The 20,978-nt window shown below is 41.7% G+C and overlaps 1 protein-coding gene across 2 annotated transcripts in view; it reads right to left on the bottom strand.

Annotated features, from left to right (window-relative positions):
- The window catches only part of ASTN1 (astrotactin 1), a 572,154-nt gene that overhangs the window by 180,441 nt on the left and 370,735 nt on the right, over positions 1 to 20,978 (bottom strand). For both annotated transcript variants that reach the window (XM_006887713.1, XM_006887712.1), the window contains exons 9-11: positions 14,684 to 14,758; positions 5,002 to 5,139; positions 3,903 to 4,053 (exon numbers count right to left, since the gene is read on the bottom strand). In XM_006887713.1, coding sequence (XP_006887775.1) covers positions 3,903 to 4,053; positions 5,002 to 5,139; positions 14,684 to 14,758 — 364 coding nt within the window. The remainder of the gene's footprint in view (positions 1 to 3,902; positions 4,054 to 5,001; positions 5,140 to 14,683; positions 14,759 to 20,978) is intronic.

Genomic DNA, 20,978 nt, shown 5'->3' on the forward strand with positions numbered 1-20,978 from the left:
ATTCCCAAATCATTAAGATAGTTGGTTTAATTACTATTGGAAAATGCTTGTCATTCCTCTGTAGCATCTGGGCCCCACTGGACCCTCATCATTTCCTTTACCTGCTCCCCCCACCAACCAAACTGTGTAGCTCTGCAACTGCATCCTGGCCCATCCTCACTCTTCTGCCCCCAACCCTCACCTCCTTGTATCCCCAATATGTTTTTCCCAATAAAAAAAATATTAATTTCAAAAAAAAGAAAAGGTATGGAGACAAAATACATCCCTGATTCACTTCTTTCCTGATTTTGAACCATGCGTGTCTTTGCTCTGTTCTGACAACTGCTTCCTGGTCCCAAGAACAGGTTTTGCATAAGCACAATCAAGTGTTTTGGGACTCCCATTCTCCTCAAGGTTAACCACAATTTGTTGTGATCCATGCAGCCAAATGCCTTTGCATAGTTATGTCTAGGAGTTGCAAAATGCAAGAGAGGACTGCAGCTGAATGGACCTCTGGACATGTGCCCACTGAGGCCCATGTTGAATTCTGATCTACAGAATTATAAGGTAATATACTTGTGCTGTTTAAAGGAATCTTTGTAATTTGTTAATATTGCAAACTTACGAGGAGCCCTGGTGGAGTGGCGAGTTGCTAATAAAAATGTTGGCAGTTTGAACTTGCTAGCTACTCCACAAAAAATGAGGCTGTCTGATTCCATAATGACTTTATAGCCTCAGCCGCAATGGCTAAGTTCTACTCTGTCTGGCAGGCTTATCATGAGTTGGAATCAACTTAATGGTAGTGGGTAAACTTGCAGGGCCTTAGCATTGTGCCAAAGAGCTATGTACACGGTTGTGTCCTACAGGTAGGGACCACTGCTTTCAGCTTGGCATATTAAGGATTAGTCAATGAGGGGTGCTGACCTCAGCTTTTATAATCTTTCTGATGGGTCAGCAAGTCCTGTTGTTGGACAAAAGCATGGTTTGTACACTGGGTGATTATAGTCTGCACGGTTTTGTGCCTTTCATAAGTATTTGTTCCCAGCCCTCAGAGACTATCTAAACAACAGGACAATTAGCCGGGTAGCAATTAACCCTATAGAATCCATGTATAACTGAGAAGCATGCCCTGCCTGAAAGGCTGAGTAGTCAGTGCGGGTCAAATAACAACCCTACCAGTATTCTTGAAATGCAGTTAGGAAATTGTGTGAGTTTATGTTCTCCCTTGTGCCCATCACTGTCCCTTTCCCAGGTTCTCTAAGAGCCAATGTGTTTTGAGTTTCTGTCTCTTCTTCCTCCTGTAAAAACACACCTTTCAAAGGGAAGCTCTTCATTTATGGCCCCAGCAAATGGACTTTCGAGTCTTGAGTTGAAAAGGAAAGCAGTCTAATTTCCCCAAGTGTAGTGACTTCAGCAAAGGACACAAGTGTGTCAGAGATGATGAGGATGGCATGGGATAGGACAGGGTCCAGGTCTGCTGTTCACAGGGTTCCATGAGTTGTAGTTGACTGGGAGGTACCTAAAAAGAGTTGGCTTCATTGATGCTTAATCCTTTGTCTCTTTCTGGATGACAAGACTGATGTCCAATTATGTCAGGTAGCTCAGGCTCCAAGTCAAGTCACAGAATCATGATGGGATCTGTCATTTCTCAATCCATCAGCACAGATCACAGTGGTCATGGGCTTCTGGACCAACGATAATGGTAGACTGTGTGTGCCAATCAGCTAGCTCCTTGACCCTCTTTCTTCAAATAGCCACATATACTTGTGACTTCAAAGTATTATGCTAATACTAAGTCCCATTATAATCGAGTGACTTTCGGCAGTGGCTCTAAATCTAAAATGCAGCAGCAGCCTTATTGCAAATGCATATTCATTGGAACTATTCCTGCTAGCTCTGTCTCACAGATCCCAGTGTTACAAGTACAAAAATACATCAGCATGGCTATATGCCAAGAAAAGGGGCTAGGATCACCAACAGAAGGTATTTGACAGGCAACCCATCAAGGGCTTGGGAATGAGGCTAAGAAGTGGGAAGAGATGGGGTGTATATTCGTGTGCATGTCGGCAAATGTGTGTGCACGCTCAAGCTCAGAATCAGACGTTCACCCAAGTGGACACACTGTATCTCCGCAGTCAGAATTACCTGAGAGAATAATGAGCAATGAAAAGTTGAAATCTAGATGACCAAATGCAGGCTGAATGGAATAAAAAAAATGTGTCTCAGCTGGGAGTTCCATTAAACAGAGAAATTGTCTCCTGAGGGACCCCGTTGGGAAGCTCATTGCTTAAGACATCTGAAAGTGGACTAGCCAAAGGGAGGGGAGCCCTGTGAGACATCAATTTACCCCCTGGCCACCCTTGGAAGATACAGCCTAGGAGCACTTTCCTTTGAAGTTCCTTATTGTAACTCTCTATTTCCTTTTCTATTTGATAGATCTGCCAAGTTTTCTATCTACCCTACTCAACAGATTTCTTTCTGTTTGCTTTTTTCTTCATTTCATCTTCCTTTACAGATGGCTTAGGCTCTTTTCAACTATAACCTCCTCTGTGAAAGTTTGGGGGAAATTTAGCAGGAGAGTCCCATTTGGATCCCCTGAACAGAGCAGGTGCTCAATGATGAGAGAGAGAACAGGATTGCTGGGGTTCAGTATCTTCACAGCTTGCTCTGCTCTGAGACACTTCACAGAAGCGCAGCTGTGAGGTGGGGAGCCATGCCCTCCCCAGATCAGGAAGCTCCTCTGCCTCTCCCCTCCAAACATTGTAGAATTGAATGTCTCAGTGGTTCATATCCTCCTCTTCTTCCCATTCTCTTTATGCATAACTTCCGTCTCTCTCTTTCATGCTGTTCCTTATTCTCCTTGAGGAATGCATCATTCCAGAGCTCGGTAGGCTGGCAAATGATGTCAAAAGGCATGAAAACAGCCAACACGAAGGGTCCAATAGCTGATGGCTGCATTCCATGTCTCCCTTCACTTTCATGATTCAATATTATCTTCTTCATTTTGTAGGATAGCTTAGGTAACTTTATGCCAAATGGTCTTCTAGTTCATTGTTGTTGTTGTTAAATGCTATTAAGTCTACTATAATTCATAGTGACCCTATGAATGACGGATCTGGTACTTGCCCTACCCTGTGCCATCCTCATCATCTTCGATATACTTGAGCCTACTGCTAGAGTCACTTTGCCTGTACATCTTGTAGAGAGTCTTCCTATTTTTTGATGACTCTCCCCCTTTCTAAGCAGGATGTCTTTTTCTAAGGACTAACTCCTTCCAACAACATGCCCAAAGTATATGAGATGAAGTTTCATCATCCTCGCCTCTAACGAGAAGCCTAGTTGAACTTTCTCCAAGGTTTATTTGTTCCTTGGCAGTCCATGGTATCACACAGTCTAGAGATGGTGAAGTCTATGCAATGAAGCCAAGGGACAAGCCTGCCTTTGGGTGAAGCAGTTCACGACGCTATCATGGTCTCAATAGAGACTTTTTTTCTCCTGGACTATTTTATATAACTGACTTTTTATATCACTCTAGCCCTAACTGGAGTTCTCCTTTAAATTTCCTACTGAATCTAGAATCAGTATTAAATTATTAAACAAGTATTTCTCACACTGTTTATGGCTACACATACTAACTAGATTATAAAGTAGAAGGAAAGATTCATCCCTTTTTAATTCATAAAACGTTCCTTGGAGAGCTATACTACACATAGTAGGTACTCTAGAAATACTGATAACTAGCTCCTCATCTTTTCTGTCATGAGGAAATTCCCAACTTAACTGAGCAGCAGTGATAAGTAGGCCAAGATCACCCCTGAACTCTTCTTTTATTCACAGGACAATTTTCATTAACATAACACCTTTGCATTTCACCCCATGCCTTCGCTCCACCCCTAGACTAGCGCTCAGCAGGGCAGACGTACCACACAACCAGTGGAGTCCAGCTTGCGGTCTGAGATACAGCGGAAATTCTTACTGCAGCCCCCATTATCCTTGCTGCAGTCACGAACTGGCCCAAAGGAATCCAAGAGAACTTCCAGGCTGTCGAAGGAAGATGAGGTCATCAGCTCCTCTCTGTAGAGAGAAAGAATGGGAGGCAGGGAAGGGTCAAGAGGCCTACATAATGCATTCCTGTTCTGTTCCTGTTAAGGAGCCCTGAGAGTAAGGCTGATAAAGTGCTCAGAGGGTAACCAAAAGGTCAGTGGGTAAGCCCACCAGCCACTCTACAGGAAATAGATGTGGTAATCTGCTTCCAAAAGATTCTGATTGTGTTACTGTTGTATATAGTGGAATTCAACCCAACTCAGAGCTGACCTTCCATGGGTTTTCAGAGGCATTGAATCACATGGGAGGAGACTGTGGACCTTTGTTTCTCAGAGGAGCTGGTGGATTCAAACTTCATGCTTTGAGCTTGGCACCACACTCTTGTCTCTAATCCAACAGAGCTCCGCTTATAAAGATCACAGCCTTGGAAACCCTATGAGGCAGTTCTTTCCTGTCCTGATGCATCACTAGGAGTCAGAATCAACTTGATGTTCAATCGGTTGCAAGGGATGGACTAATGGCTGAGCACTAAAATCTAATAAAAAAGGCTGTGAGTGGTTCGAATCTGATAATGATTCATAGTTTCTTCTAAAACTTTAAGATAAACCATACCCTGAGGTTTCAATTAACAAATTGTGCAGATCCAGATCCGCCTTATCTAGGAAATGAGGCCAAGCTGGAAGGCCAGCTCAAAGAAAAGAGGTGTGGACTTGGTCAATGAAAGCATTCATTATCTGTCAGTTCTGGGTATGTGGTGAGTGTTTAAAAACTCATTACATGTCTTCTTCTAGTGAATGAGCCTCAGAATGTGCAGTACTGACCCAGAAAAAAGCAGATCCTGACCCAGTGCATGGAGACTTTGAAAGGTGCCTGCTCACTCTTCCTTCCAGCCATTGATTTCCTCTATTCCCAGCATCCAGACCTTCTGGCAGCTTCCCACTCAACTGCCCCAGTGAAGGGCCCTGAGTCCAGACTTACCTGACCTCCACAGCGTCCTCCATCACCGTCATGTCTGTCTTGCACTTTGCCGATGGGTTGATGGCCAGTTCAGCCGGTGGGATCACAAAGCTCTTGCTGAGGGGCAGCCACATGCCTTCCCCAAGGGTGTAGGTGAATCTGAAGGGACACCAATACTGGGTGATTGTGATTAGGGGGTAACTCCCCACTCAAGTATCTTCCCTTATGCTTCCTTCTCACCTCTTGCCATCCTCTTCAAAAAGGCGCGCACACACTGCGACTGGAAGAGTGACCTGACTCAGTCCAAGGGACGCAAGAACACCCTCTTGCTCATCTGACCAGCCAATCAGAGAACTGATAATGATACCCACTTGCTAACTGTTAGAAGTAGTTTTCATTAAGTTGTAAGAAAAAGTTCAGATTTGACGTCAAGTCGCTCCTATATTATCAGCTATGACGGGAAGCATTTTAAAAAGGGATGCTGGCCTCTTACCAGCCCTATTCTATAGGCTGCCACCTCCCGCTGTAGCACTGCTGTCTCTCTGGGCCTGGAGAAAAAACATCAACAAAAAGAAAGGGGGAAAGGCTCCCCTCTTCTGACTTCTGCATAGGGGCAACAGAAACAAGTGAAGTCAGGCAACTCCAGGGAGAGGCGAAAAGAAGAATGAAGAAGCCAGCTCCAGATTTGTTCTCTGACTCCCACCTTCACCCTCAGCTAACAGAGCTAACCCTTGGGATACAGGGAAGATTTTTTTTTTTAATTCTTTTAACAAGAGCTAAAAGGAATAAAAGAAACAATCCACATTTTTCAAGGGAGAGCTTAAAGAAATCATGAGAGATTATTATTTGTTTATTTATTCATTCATTTCATTTCAAAGGCATTCAAATGCTCTGTGTTCAGAGTCAAAAATAGGCTCGGGATAAAAGCCAGTGTGGGTGGGATATCACGAGGCGGTGGCAGGCTGGCATCCCCTTCCAACTTAATGTGGAAGGAGGAACAATGGAAGCATACATACAATTAAACAGAACCCAGCTCTTGGCATGATTAGCATGCTGGTCACAGAGCCCATTTCAGAACTAGCTCCCGGCTCTCCCCTAACCTCTCCTCACTTCTCTCTGCTTATTTGATATGCTAGGAAACCAGACCAGTGACCTGAGGTCTCCTATGTATTTTGGCCTCATGGGTGACAAGGCAACCCAGGGACTCCACACACTCTCCAAAGGAGAATCTTGGTGCTAAAGCAACTTAAAGGAGAAAGCAAGTATCAGCATATCATTAAGTGTTCCCAGGGAAAAGGCAAAGTTAGTTGTTAAGTGGGATGCAGCCAGAGTTTTCAGGAACACTCCCCAGCTCACACCCTTGCTGTTGGTCTCCAGCTTATTTGAGCCATCAGGTGAACCTCTGCATTAAGCACCATTAAAACAGCAAAGAAAATGCTTCTTACTCTCACAGAAGCACTCTTCCCACCCACAGAGACATGAAGTGTTAGGTTGAGTTAGATTGCAAAGGGAGGAGGTGCACTTGGAGGGATTAAAGAGAAGATCCACCCCTTCATTCCTCAGTGCAGTAACTTGCAAATGTGAAAGCATGTCATCCCATACACACACACACACACACACACACACACACACACACACACACCCTTCACCTATCAAGATCAAGGAGTCAGTTCAAGGTGAGGGATAGCATCAAGATGCCTAGAATATGAGATGTAAGAGTGAATGTGGGTCACAGAAAACAAGCTCCAGGAATTTGTGTTTTATAACAAAAGTTTTTGAGATGGCAACAGCCAGACTAGGCAAATGGAGAGCGCATCACTCCCACTAAAATAGACTGTGTCAGAGAGAACAGAAAAAGACTTGATGGCTACTAGGGATCTAGGGATGAGGTACTTTTCTGAACAAAGTTGAGCTGCTGTTTTCTAGGTTGGTTTAAAAATTACAATTTTTGCATTGAAACTGAGCTGCATATGTGCTCTCTATGGTTTATAATTGAGGTAAAGGATTTCAGGAAATGATCAACAGTTCTAGTGCATCCTTGGTAGCTTTCCTCCCCTTTTTTTGAAGAAAGGGGTCCCAGGCTCCTCCATCTCATAGTGTTCTCTTCTTTGTGCAATAGTATTTCTAAGGAAAAATTAAACCACATCTTTCCCCACATTAAACTAATCGCACCCTACACCTATGGACAAAGTTCAAGGTCACCAACCTTGTCATTCCCTCCTAATTCTTCAGCTTCTTCTTTGACCAAATCTTGCTTCACATTTTGTGCTACCACAATAAGAACTGAACTAGAGTTGCTACAATCATCCTGATGTTGTTATCTCTTTCTTTCTTTGACCCTAACAGTCCTTCTTTATTAACTTTATTTCTTCTCTTCTTTTTCCATCTCCTATTCATTTAAGATTCAAGTAAGGTTCCACCTCTGCCAGAAAGTTCTCCAGGACTGTGCCCTCATCCCTCAGGCTAAGAGGCTCTCCTCTGTGTATCTGCCCAGCCCTATTGCTATCCTGAGATGTTGACTTGTACATGCCTTTCCATGCATTGATCACCTCTCACAAGAATGTGTTCTCCTGGATATTAGAGAATAGTTCTTTGTCATCTTTTGATCTCTATTGCCTAACAGAATTTCAGACTCAAGAAGATTTCTCAAGAAATATTTGTTCACTGATAAATAAAGACAGTTTCTTTGACTTCATCGTTTGCACAAGCTTCTGGGCAACATAATGTCCATCTTCAAATTTAAAGGTAAACTTCTTGGTGAAGCTTATTCTCCACTTAGAGCAGGCTACATAGCTCTGGTGGCTAAGTTGTAAGGAGTTGCCTTGCCAACTGTTTACACTGTTTGTATTCACCAGCTGCTCTTCAGGAGAAAGATGGACATTCTCCTCCTGTGCAATTTACAACCTCGGAAAACCCAGTGGAGGGTCAGCTAAAAATGGGTTCTAATTTGATCATATATAACAACACTAGAGGTTAACTTCAGGGTTTGAATGGATTCAGAAGTCAAGATAAATCTAAGTTCAATATTATGGGGAACATCCCAAGTGGGCAGTCTTTGAAGCTCTGCATTGTACAAAGCTGACAAGAAAAAATAGTGCCCTCGCCTTCCATCTCTGGTAGAGTTAAGTTGAAAGCCTATAGGAGAAGCAAACTAAGGTGTGGGTGTGACTACCTTTTACTGGGAATTCACAATATGCAGCTGATCTGAAGATCTGCTGGATTTATCCACGCAATAACTAGACCGCTGAGATTGGTAATTTGGTTATGTAAAAAAAGCAAGAGCTGCGTGGGGACAGCCAGATGTGACCTTTACCAACTTTACAAAAGAGAACTGTCCCTGTAAACAGTATCAACAACACAAAACCAATTCCTTTAAGGTCTGACATGTCCCCAAATTCCGTAGCTCTTTCTACTCATCTCAACACCAATCTTACTGCTTTACTAGTTCCAAAATCTGATGTTTGCTCACAGATGACTCACAACGATAGTGGGTAAGTCAAAAGGTTATAATGCAATCCAGGTTAGTAACAGAATATAGACAGGACAGCCTCTAAGATGTGCTTGCAGGCGCCTCAGCCTCGAGCCCTGCAGCTTTAGGCCAGCGTTACAGAGCTCTCAGTCTTGCCAATATTGGATCTCCCCCAACACAGTCCTCTAAAACACCTGGGCAAATGGCTTTTAGCTCTGGCTCACTGGCACAGCAGTTCCAATGTCCACTTCATCTCAGGTCAGGTCGCTGGTTCTCTGTGATGGTTGCTACGGTTGTTGTCCCATAGGTTCTATTCTGGCGAGGGCAAGGATCTCTGGTCCTGAAAGAAGAGTTGAATTCTCTTGCTTGGTCTTTTCTGGAAGTAAGAGTCCTTTAATTTGGCTGCTGGACCTGCCCAGCTTAATGTTGAGACTAGCCAATCCCTTCGCAAATTGGTAAAACTACCAAATCTCCTTGTGGGTTGATAAGACTAGTCAATCCCCTTGTGGTTAAGCTAACATACCCTATTCACACATTCCTGTGGAAAAGTAAGTTAGTGGATAGGGAAGCCATATTGAACAATAAACCCCCAACACCACAGGTTCTATATTGGTCAACAAGTATTTTGAAAAGCTTGGAAACTTCTTCAAGGGCACTCTTGTAGAAGTGAGAAAGATGGTCTGCTTTCCATGTGTGGCTCACAGCAGTTTTCCAGTCCATGCAGATGCTGGTTCATGGCTATGGAATTCTGAAGTGTTCTTTTAGCTGGAATATCTACTACTACTAAAAACCAAATAGAGAACAAACTGTCAGAGAAATCTCATGTGTCACTCATCCATGCAGGTTTGGCAGAAAAGACTTCAGAAAAGCACCCAAGAGAGGTTGGAGGGTGTTTCTGGATTTCTTTCCCAGGTTGGGCCTTCTTCTCCGGTGACAGCTGCTGGGGACACGGTGGTGGATGGGCTCAGCTGTGTGTGGAGTCCTGCACGTGGGCCCTGTTGAACTAGAATTTGACATTCCTGTTCAGAGACAAACAGTCACCAGAGGAAGCTGGATGGGATACGCCTGTGCTCTCACCGTGGCTTGGCACAAAAGAATTTGTGCAAACTGGTAAATAGCTCTTGGCCTGGCATTTCCACTCTCTCCCATAATAAACCATTCCAGCATGAGCCATTGTTCCCAGAGATGCAGGTACATATTGACAGGAAGGTGGCCAAGAGATAAATTTGGTCTTCACTGAGCCCTATCATTTGAGGATCACGTGAAATGACTTTAGCCTAGAAAAATGGAATGGTATATTGAGCTATAGGATGAGCTTAATGAGAAGATTTAGCTTTTAGGGGCCCACAGTCCCCTTGGACTTCTGCAGTCAAGACTGAATACTTCTCAGGTCCTATGAGATTGAAAATTTACCAAGGTTCGGTTGGACTTCAGAGCTTTTCCTAGTCTATTTTCAGTCCTTAAAAATATCAGAAATGATCATCTATAGATATTTATTACTGAAGGACTATTATATTGAAAATAGTTGCTGTTAGCTGCTTTCAAGTTGGTCTGACTCATGATGATTACGCCTGCAATCAGACCATTATGATCCACAAGATTCTCACTGGCTAATTTTTAGAAGCAGACCTTAGTTTGTCTTGGTCTGAAAGCTTCTCTGAAAACTTCCCAGCTTTCCAGAAAAACACAAGCCTCCACTGAAAGACAAGTGCAGCCTGTACTTAGGGTGGACTGGAAGGGAAAAGAGCCCCCATCTCCCACAGAGAAGGTGAGAACTCTATCACCTTACTCCTTATACAGGAGTATTGCTGCTTTTTCAAAATTTAGCCACCCTACGAATAATGGATACAAACCCTGCCATGTCCTGTGCCATTTTCATCATCTCTGACATACTCGAGCCCACTATTGTAGTCATGTTGTCAATCCATCTCACTGAAGGTCTTCTCCGTCTTTGCTGATCTTCCATCACTCCAGCCATGATGTTCTCTTCCAAGGACTTGCCCCTCCTAACAGTATGGAAGTTTTACTCTCCATGCCTCCAAGGAGCACTCAGGTTGCACCTTTTCCAAGACATATTTTGCAAGAGTGTTGACTGTTAATTCAAGCAAGATGAAGTCACTGACAATTTCTGTCTTATCTCCATCTATCATGACATTGCCAACTGGCCCAGGGGTGAGAATTTTGGTTCTCTTGATATAACCCATATTGAAGGCCGTAGTCTATAATCCTCTGCAGCAAGTGCTTCAAGTCTTCATTTTCAGCAAGCAAAATTTTGTCTTCTGTGTAACACAGGTTGTTGATGAATCTTCCTCCAATCCTGGTATCACATTCTTCACATAGTTAAGCTTCTCAAATGATTTGTTCTGCATACAGATTTAATAATACAGCCCTGACACACATTTTCCCTGATTTGAAAATATGCAGTGTTCCCGTGCTATATTCATATCACATCTTCTTGGTCTATGTATAAGTTTTGCATGTTCACAATTAAGAGTTCTGGGATTCCTATTCTTCTCAATATCTGTTATAATTTGTTCCACACAATGAAATGCCTTTGCATAGTAAATAAAACACAGATAAACATCCTTTTGGCACTCTCTGATTTTAGCTAAGTTCCATCTGACATCAGCAATGATATCCTTTGTGTCATAGCTTCTTTTAAACCTAGCCTGAATTTCTGGAATTACTCTGTTGATGTACTGTTCTAGTCATTTTTGGATGATCTTTGGCAAGATTTTACTTGCATGTGATCTTAGTCAGTAATTTTGAATAATATCTTTATGCATTCAATACCAAATATTTAAAGCCCGTAAGGAACAACCCTTTGTCTACAGATGTTTGTAGACAAAAATTTTATTGGGTAAATCAACATGTGAATTTAAAATGAAAAGGACACATAATCTTTGGCAATGCAGCCAGAACATGATAGAAATTTGGAGGTGGACAAGTCCTTGTGCGGTTAGATTGGAGAAGCAACTGAACAGCACTTCTCGATCCTGGTGACAGAGTAAAATTGCCATAATATTTTTAAAAACATTCATGCATTAGCCCAACTTCTTGAACTTTTGAGTTAATTATTTTGTGCTGAATACAACTGCTGGTCATTTTTAATAGCACTTTGGGGATACTTATATAGAAACCAAGTTGCAGACTACTTCGTCTATGAGATCATAAGTGCCTGAAATACAGGGACTGTCTTAGTCATAACTATTTGCTCATATCTCCAGTACCTGAAATATTGCCTGTTAAAAATAGGTACTCAATAGATGTTGAGTTTTAATTAAGATGTGGCTCGGACCAGGCAAATGAGTAGTGCATAAGTACTCTCAGCTCAACACAACTTAGGAAGCTTTGGTTATGTATAGAATATACACTTTTTAATAGACAAAAGAGGATGAACCAAAGATCAGAGAGGAAAATATTCAAACTTGAAGGAGGATGGAGGATTAAGTAAAAAGACTCAACTAAGAATGGCAGACTCCATATAAGAAGAACAGCTTATTAAAAGGCCATGGGGCAGGGGGAAGACATGAAAAGGGGAATGTAAAGGAATAGGGAAGATGCAAGGAGACCTGAAGAGAGGGAGATGGTATGCTTAGATCGTAAAAATTAACACAGTGTGCATGAACAAAACATACTATATATGAATGACTATATAAAACACAGTATGTATGAATGACTTTATGCAAACCAATAATTCTTTAAAAAAAATAAAGGAAATTGTAGCTGACATTCAATTGTGGAAACACTTGAATATGGAATTAAAACTTTATTTCATAGTATAGGGAAATATTCAGTGATCTGGTGTTCACTAGAGCATTAATCTTGAGGAAGCAGAATAGGCATTAATAGCTACTATTTTCTTTAAGAAATTAGTCACTGATCAGACCACAGACTTTCCCACAGTGGTTGTCCGGAGCCAGTTTGCTCAGGTGCCACAGTGGTTTTAGTTAAATTCTTAGTCCTGAAAAATGAATCTCTTTGGATTAAACCCCATATGTCTACTAGAAACCTGTATCATAAGACATTAGGGGCAAGGATAGTGAGATTTGATCTAGCAGACTTTGAGCAAGCCACCAGGATAAGTCAATCCCTTCAGAAGGATATCATGCTTAGAAAAGCAGAAGACCATGAGAAAGAGTAAGACTCTCAGTGGGGTGGACTGACACAGTGGCAGCAACAATTGTCAATATATTAATATATTAAAGATTGTGAGGCTGGTGTAGGTTTCATTCTGTTATATGGGATTGCTATAACACCACCACCACCTAACAACCACAGTACCTGAAATAAGCAGACTTTGTCTTATTCCTTTTCTCTTATAGTTATAGTGATGTTAGGGTGCTCTGGTGGCCTAATGGCAAGAAACTGCTCTGCAATCCTGAAAGCATGCAGTTTGAGTCCACCAAATGTTCCATGGGAGAAGGATGGGCAATCTCCTCCTGAGGGATTAACTGCCTCTGAAAACCCGTTGGAGGTCCACTAGGGGTCAGTTGCAATTTGATGGTAAAAAAGAACACAGTCATGTGAGGAACTAAATGGTTGGTCATCTACTGATGAATACGTTGGTTCCTAACAACATATACCTCATGGGCCAAAAGACCTAGTTCCCCCTCTTTTCAGTGCTTAATTATCATACCTATTTGAGCTTCCAGAAAATGCTGCTTCTGGAGATGACAGCATAGTTCTTGTATAGTGTTTGCTCTAATCACATTTTCATTAAGCCTCTTGTTTTTCCAAAGTGCTAGTTTCTGACTTCTAAAGGAGAGCTAGCTGACTGCCCCATGTTGATGTGATGGGACAAATGCCAGCAGGGTCTCCACCTGCCTCCATCTTTACCACCCTCCAAAGATCCAGGCTGACTAGCAGTAGGAAAAGTGAGAAAACAGCCAAATGATAAATCAGTGTTGGAAAGTGTAAATGCCCAAGTCGCAGTCCAAGAAAGGCAGCTGACATCCTCTCGTGGCAAAAATCCTCAAAATCAGCCTGTAGCCAGTGCATTAATGTGGTTCAGCCTGTACTGGGTGGGAGAAGTGCTCACGAAAGAAAAGGGAAGGCTGGGTCCTCTGAGGAAGGAGGTCTGTAAGCCTGAACTCTAGCTTGGAGCAAGCTGTAGGAGAACACTGCTCTAGCCAAGCTGGCTCATCCCCTAGTGCCCAGAGAAGAACAGGAGAAGTTAGCAATGAGGAGTGTGCTCTGGGAAGTAAACACAGCAGCAAGCATTAACACTGAGGTATGGATGACTGACAGAGTGGGTCTGGGGAAGGTGCCTTGGAAAGACAGAGCCATGAGTAAGATCTGAAAACTTATTACAGTAGAAACAAAGTGAGCCTGATGCTATGCAACAGTTGAATTCTTTTTTATGTATCAGACAGGACTACTTACTTTCTCACTTGAGGCTTTCCTCATGGATAGGGATGTATTCCCATCCATCTCGCCAGGCTGAGCAGTCTCTGGCCCTTGGTAGGCACTCTGCAAATGTATGTTAAGTGAAGGACTGCCTGGCAGAATGAATGGATGAAGAGACCTTAATTTGGAAATAAACTTGTGCTCTGGCTGAAGGCCTGGTGTGAATTAAACTTTATGAAAATCCAATCATTCATGGCGGGCACCCAAATTCTTTATCTGCTTGTGGGCTCTCTAATCTGTGCTATTCTATAGCATGTAGGTAGACGCTGGGGAGGGACTAGCAGCATCCACTTTGATCAGGAGGGCGGGACATAAAGGAAACAAGAATGAGAAAGGGTTGAGGTGAGGGGAAGGAAGGGGCAGGAGATAACTCATTCCGAACAATTAAGATTTTATGAGAAAGGTGCAAATTAGATGCAAAATGGTGAGGCAGACACTGATATTAATTGTCTGTTCTGTGCCAGTTTCTGTGCCAAGGGCTTTCCCTGCATTATCTCAGACACGGATTCATCCCAAGGATCCAGCCAGGCATGTAATAGAGTCCTGTTTAGCAAAAGCAGACACTGGAGGCTCTGGGAGGTTAAGTAAACAAGGCTCACAGAGGAGACAAGGAGGAAGCCAGGAAGCACACAGAATCTGTCCAGTTTCAAAGAGTTCTTCCTGCTGTCTATATGTATGATCTAGAGGCAAGTCTTCTTGACCTAGGATGGCAGAAGGACTTCAAAGGTTTCCACTTTTATCCTTCACCACCAGGAAGTGAGTAGGAAGGGAGACACAGAAGGAATTTGGAGATATACAACAGGAAGCCCCTAGAAAACGACTTACCTGAATATCTTATCAGAAGGTTGCTCTCCCAAAACCAGGTCAAAGCCTCGCTGAAATATCGTGTAAGGCCAAGGCCTAAAAGGAGAGACATAATTCAATTAAATTTAACTCGGTAAATTCACTCGGAATACCTACTGTGTGCCATCACCATGTGAGGTTCTGGAGGCCTAAAAGACAAAAGAAACTGCTGTCCCTGTCCTCAAGAAGCTTATTAACTCGAGCTCATATGACACCTGGACTCCTGGAACTTGATTAAAAACAAGAGAAACCGCAGAATCACTTTAAAATGCTGTGAAGTCATTGTATCAAGTCACCTAGTTAAGGATCTTCCTCTCCTTAACTAGGTGACTTGATACAATGACTGCAGCAATGGGCTTGAGTATGTCAGAGATTGTGAGAGTGGTGCAGTACAGGACAAGAGTTCAGATCTGTTGATTACAGAGCCACTATGAGTCACACTTGAAAGCATTTAACAACAACATGCCTTCAAACTCCTTATTCTTAGTATTCTCATAATGCATCTGGAGCATATTTGATAAAAGAAGAATAATCAAATTAATGAAATGAAAATATCTGAGGTTTAATTGCTTTTAGAAAGTCCTAAGAAGTTTGTTCTATAATGTACTATGTGTTGCATGTATGCTAACTGATAGGTCTTTGGTTCTTGTCCAGCGGCCACTCGGGGGAGGGGCGGGGAGTCCCTTTCCATAAAGATTCTCATAAAGAAACAGTGTAGATATGAGAGTCTTTGTGGAGGGGGACTCTCTGCCCTTCTCCTGAGTGGCTGCTGGATATGAACAAATGACCTTTCAGTTAGGATACATATGTAATACAGGGCCACTGTTGTAAAATGGGACTGACATCAGGGTTGAGGGAAGACAGAAAAGGAGAGGAAGAATGATGCATATTGCATTGAAACAGATGAGGGAGAGATCTGTTTAAAAGGAATATATGAATGGGTGTTCTTGTCATTACAGAAGTCCAGAGTGAAGGCTGCCCAGTGGAGTGAACTTGAGGGGAGGGACTGCATAACAATGAAAGAATTTTTCTTTTTCTTTTCAAGGAAAAGAGTGACTTGAGGCAGGGAGGGTTGGGTAGGGAGAAAAGTACAACAATGAATGACTGGAAATCCTAAGTCTCTGTAAACTTTCATTAAAATTAATAAATTTTTTAAAAACTGTAAAAAAAAATGCTGTGAAGTCAGTGTCAACTCATGGCAACCCAAGTGCATTGCACTTTCAAGGCTGTGACCTTTCAGAAGCAGAATGCCAGGCTATTCTTCTGAGGCCTTTCTCGGTGAGTGCCAACTACCAGCCTTTTCATTAATTGTGGAGTGCTTGACCGTTTGTATCACCCAGAGACTCTGACTGAACCCCTAGGAAAGTGGAATTTCTTAGATGTGCCAATCGAGACTTTATATGGAGTAAACTACAACAAGGTGGGCCTTCAATAAGCATACTCCAAGATCCATCAGATGTGGATTTAACTAAAACTAACTTGGTCCATTTAAGAAAAATAAGCCTTTAGAATCAGATTGTCTGAGTTCAAATCCTATCCTACTATTTAACCAATTATCATCGGCGTTGAGCAGATTATCTGCCTTATTGAGGCTAATTTACTTATTTGTTGTTGTTAGGGATTGTTGAGTTGACTTCAACTCAGAGTGAAGTCTTGTTCCATCCTTACCATCTACTGTGCTTACAAACTAAGCCCATTGTTTCAATCCCTGTGTGTGTCTACCTCATTGAAGGTCTTCCTCTTTATAGCTGATACGCTGCTGGTCCAACTGTGATGCCCTTTCCCAGTGACTAGGCCCTACTGACAACATGCCAAAATATGAGATGAAGTTTCATCATCCTTGCTTCTAAGGAAATCACTACTGTATTTCCACAGAGACCCGTTTGTTTGTTCTTCTGGCTGCCTACTGTATATTCTGCAGTCTTCACCAATACCACAATTCAATTCTTCTTTGGTATTCCATAGTCATTGCCCCACTTTCATATGAATCAACCAAAAGAAACATGGTTTATATTAGGCACAACTTGGCTTTTAAAACCATTATCCTTGTTCTTTAGCACTTTGGAGAAGTCCTTGGAAACAGATTTTCCCAATGCAAGAATATATCTTTGGATTTCTTGACTGAAACTGTCATGGGTGTTGATTATTGTTGAGTCATGTAAAATGAAATCATGAGCAACTTAAAATATTTTCTCCATTTGTCATGATGTTGTCTATTGGTCCAGATGTGAGAATTTTTGTTTTCTTAATATTAAGGTGTGATCCACACTGAATAAAGTCTTAGATATTCTTCAGTCAGGAATTCAAGTCTTGTGTCATCTATATAACAAAGATTATTGATGAGATCTCTTTAAATCCTGCCGTCACATTCTTTTTTTATCTGGTTCAACTTCTTGGGTTATTTGCTCAGCAGAGAATTGAGTAGATATAGTGACAACCTATGACAACCTACAACCCTGACACACATATTCCCGGATTTATATCATGAAGTATCTCTGCGTTCCGTCTGAACAAATGCTTCTTGGTTCATGTGCAGATTCTCCATCAACACAATTAAGTTTCCTGGGATCTCATGCTTCTTATGTTATCCATAATTTATTGTGATCCACTAGTTGATGCCTTTGCTCCATCAATAAAAAGCAAGGAAGCATCTTTCTCTTTTCTCTAATTTCAGCAGTTTCCAGCACCACAGTAACACACAAGTCATCACAGTATGGCAAGTTAACAGCAAGTGGTGAAGTAATTTGTAAAATAGGATTAATAATGCTGTCTCATAGACTATTGGGAAGATGAAATAAGATTAGACCAAGGTAACAGCTCAGACAAGGTCCTCCACAACCACCCTTTCCCTAATCAAAATGATTGGCAGACTTGGGTCTTTGTCTTGTTCAAACATTTTAATGCTATTCTTTCAAAGTGAATAGATAAAAATTATATTTTTTAAGCATTTCTGACTATAAGCCTACAGCCAAGGTACTGCATGTTTCTGAAGGTAATGAAATTGCTCCTTTTAAATAGTGTCTATTTCAAATACACCATGTGATCTGTGGAATAAAGATGGGCAATCTCATCTGTGCTCTGAAAACTCTTAGAGGGTCAGCTATGAGTGGGATCCACCTCAACAGTACATAACAATCTCTTCTCTAACACAGATGTGCATTCCTAAGGTGATTTATTCCTTCAAGCAAGTCTTAGTGACCCACAGATCTATCTGCTGGGTGCTGAGATATGCTGGATAGACTCAGTCTTTGTTCTGATGGAATGTATAGACTCATCACTAATTCAGATATTCAAGATTTTGCTATATTTGTCTCTTTTTTTAAGGACAGACAGGATAACAGTTGTAATTACTAACAATTAATAATTGTAACAATTAATAAATGTAATTATTATTATTATTTGGGACTACATCTAATCCTTGGCTCTAATCCATTGGCTAACTAAACAGTTGTTTGAATGGAGTAGAATCATACAGTAGAAGGCATGCTGGGAAATTTATGAGACTGTTTCTGAAAGACTTAAACACTGAGAAGCAATATTGACATTGAGCAAGTGAGGCTAGAACAATGTGGTCAAGGTCAATTCTACAAAACAACTTCTTCCCATTTCCGGCTACCTTTTGAACATCCTGTGGGACACAGATCAGCTGATAATTCTGAACCTTCATGTTATCTCTTTAAGTTGAGGTGGAACTATGTAATAGAGTTACACAATTTTAACATATGATACATCTTTGAGACATCTTATTTAAATGGAGGGAGACTATGCATTTCTTTTAGATATTTTGCAAACTTTTTCCATAAATTTAACAAATCATTTCATCATCTTACAATAATGTTTATGGTCTTTGAACAGCCTATAGCGTTCATCTGTGTCAACCTACACTGTTGTGATATAGAATCCATAATATGCTAAACTACTAGGCAGTGCTGGTGGCATAGATTGCAGGGAGCTGCGCTGTTAACCCAAAGGTGGTACCTCTCTGGCGTATGGAATCCACTATTGGAGCTCTGGTGACCTGGTAATAAAAAGCTGCGCTGTAGTCCCAGAAGCACACAGTTCTAATCCAACAGCTGCTTTGCAGGAGAAGAATGGAGAAACTTCTCCCATGGGATTTATTGTCTCTGAAAACTAGGGTCAGCTATCAGTTAGTTTCTACTCCACCTCACACAACAACAAGGACTCCAAGGCAGGAAGATCTCCTCTTGTGTGACTTACTACCTCTGAAAATCCACTGAAGGGTCAGCTATGAGTTGGTTCTGACCCAATGGAAATGAGTGAGTGATAATACCCTATTGCATCACACAATATAATATACAAATCTCAAACTCATTCCCATCAGGCCAGTTTCTATATATAGTGCTCCTCCATCAGCTGTTAACTGTTCTGAGAGGGATACTGCCCATCTTTTCACTGGTGAATTCAACCACTGGAGACTGGAGACCTTTGAGTTAGCACAACTTGCTACTATCAACCCCACCATCATGTGAATATATCATAATTTCTCATCATTTTTTTTGGGTTGTTTCCATGTTCTTGCAATGGTGAATAGCATTACTATGAACACTGAAGTATATGCCTCCATTTGTGCCTCAGTTCTTATTCTCTAGGGATATATTCCAAGTAGTGGAATAGCTGGGTCTTATGGAATAATTCTTTTTTGAGGAAACACCAAACTGGCTTCCAGAATAGTTGTACCATTTTACAATTTCACCAATACTGTATAAGAGTTCCTAACTTGCCACATCCTCTCCAACATTTATTACTTTTTGGCCTGTCAAACTTTGCCAATGCTACAGGGGTGAGATGGTGTCTCACTGCAGTTTTGATTTGTCTCTCTTTTATCAGATACAGGTTCTTCATGAGTCAGAATCCACTCAACAACAGAGAATTTACATTTTTTCTGCTATAGTTAATACTACTAGAAAATGTATATGTTATAAGTTATTAGAAAATATATAAATAGGGACATTATAGCTAATGTTAGATGGATATTGGAAGAAAGCAGAGAATACTAGAGGAATGTCTGTGTTTCATTGACTATGGAAAAGCTTTTGACTGTGTGGATCACAGCAAGCTATGGCTGACTCTGAGAAGAATGGGAATCCCAGAACATTTGATTGTGCTTAGGTGAAACCTATACATGGACCAAGAGGCAGTCGTCAGAACAGAGCAAGGAGACACTACGTGGTTCAAAATCAAGAAGGGGGTCCATCAGGGATGTATTTCATCTCCATGCCTTTTCAATCTGTGTGCAGAACAGATCATCCGAGACACTGGGTTGTATGAGGATGAATGTGGCATCAGGATTGGTAGAAGAGTCATCAACAACCTGTGTTATGCAGATGACACAACTTTGCTTGCTGAAACTGAGGAGGACTTGAAGTGCTTGGTACAGGAGGTCAAGGATTGCAGCCTTCAATACGGATTGAAGCTCAACATCAAGAAAACAAAGATTCTCATCACAGGGCCAATTAGCAGCATCAGTATGGATGGTGAAGAGATTGAGGTAGTTAACAGTTTTAGTTTGCTTGGCTCCACAGTCAACACTCTTGGTACCAGCACCCAGGAAATCAAGAGATGAATTTCATTGGGAAAGTCAGCTGTCAGAGACCTCTCAAGAGTACTGAAGAGCAACATCAGGCTGGAGACTAAGGTGCGCCTGATCCAGGCTATAGTCTTCACAATTACTCATCAGAGAGTTGAATAGTGACTAGGGATGATAGAAAGACCAATTCAATTGTCTTTGAGCTGTGGTGCTGGAGAAGAGTATTGAATATAGCATGGACTGCTACGAGAACAAACAGGTTTGTACTGGTGAGAGTAAAGCTGGAATGCTCCTTGGAGTTAAGGATTCTGAAGCTTCATCTGACATACTTTGGGCATGTTGGAAGGAGGGACTGTTCCTTGGAGAGGGACATCATGTTTTGGAGAGTGGAGGGACAGTGCAGGAGAGAAGACCCTCGATGAGATGGATCGATTCTGTGATTGGGATGGTATGAGTGTGCCAGAGAAAGAGAGGTTGGCACAGGTAGAACAGTGCTTAAGGCTCTTGTACTTAGGGTTGCTATGAGTCATAAGTGACTCATTGGTGCATAACAGCAACAATAACAACAATAGTTCATTATATTTTTTGATCCTTTATATTTATTATATATATTATTAGGGAGCTCTGATAGCTTCTTGTTGTTGTTGTTGTTGTTATGTGCCGTCGAGTCGCCTGCGACTCATAGCGACCCTATGTACAACAGCCCTAAACTCCGCTCTGTCCTGTGCC

The sequence above is a fragment of the Elephantulus edwardii genome, unplaced genomic scaffold, assembly GCF_000299155.1.
Source record: "Elephantulus edwardii isolate Elephantulus edwardi_28Jun2011 unplaced genomic scaffold, EleEdw1.0 scaffold00061, whole genome shotgun sequence".
Taxonomy (NCBI): Eukaryota; Metazoa; Chordata; class Mammalia; order Macroscelidea; family Macroscelididae; genus Elephantulus; species Elephantulus edwardii.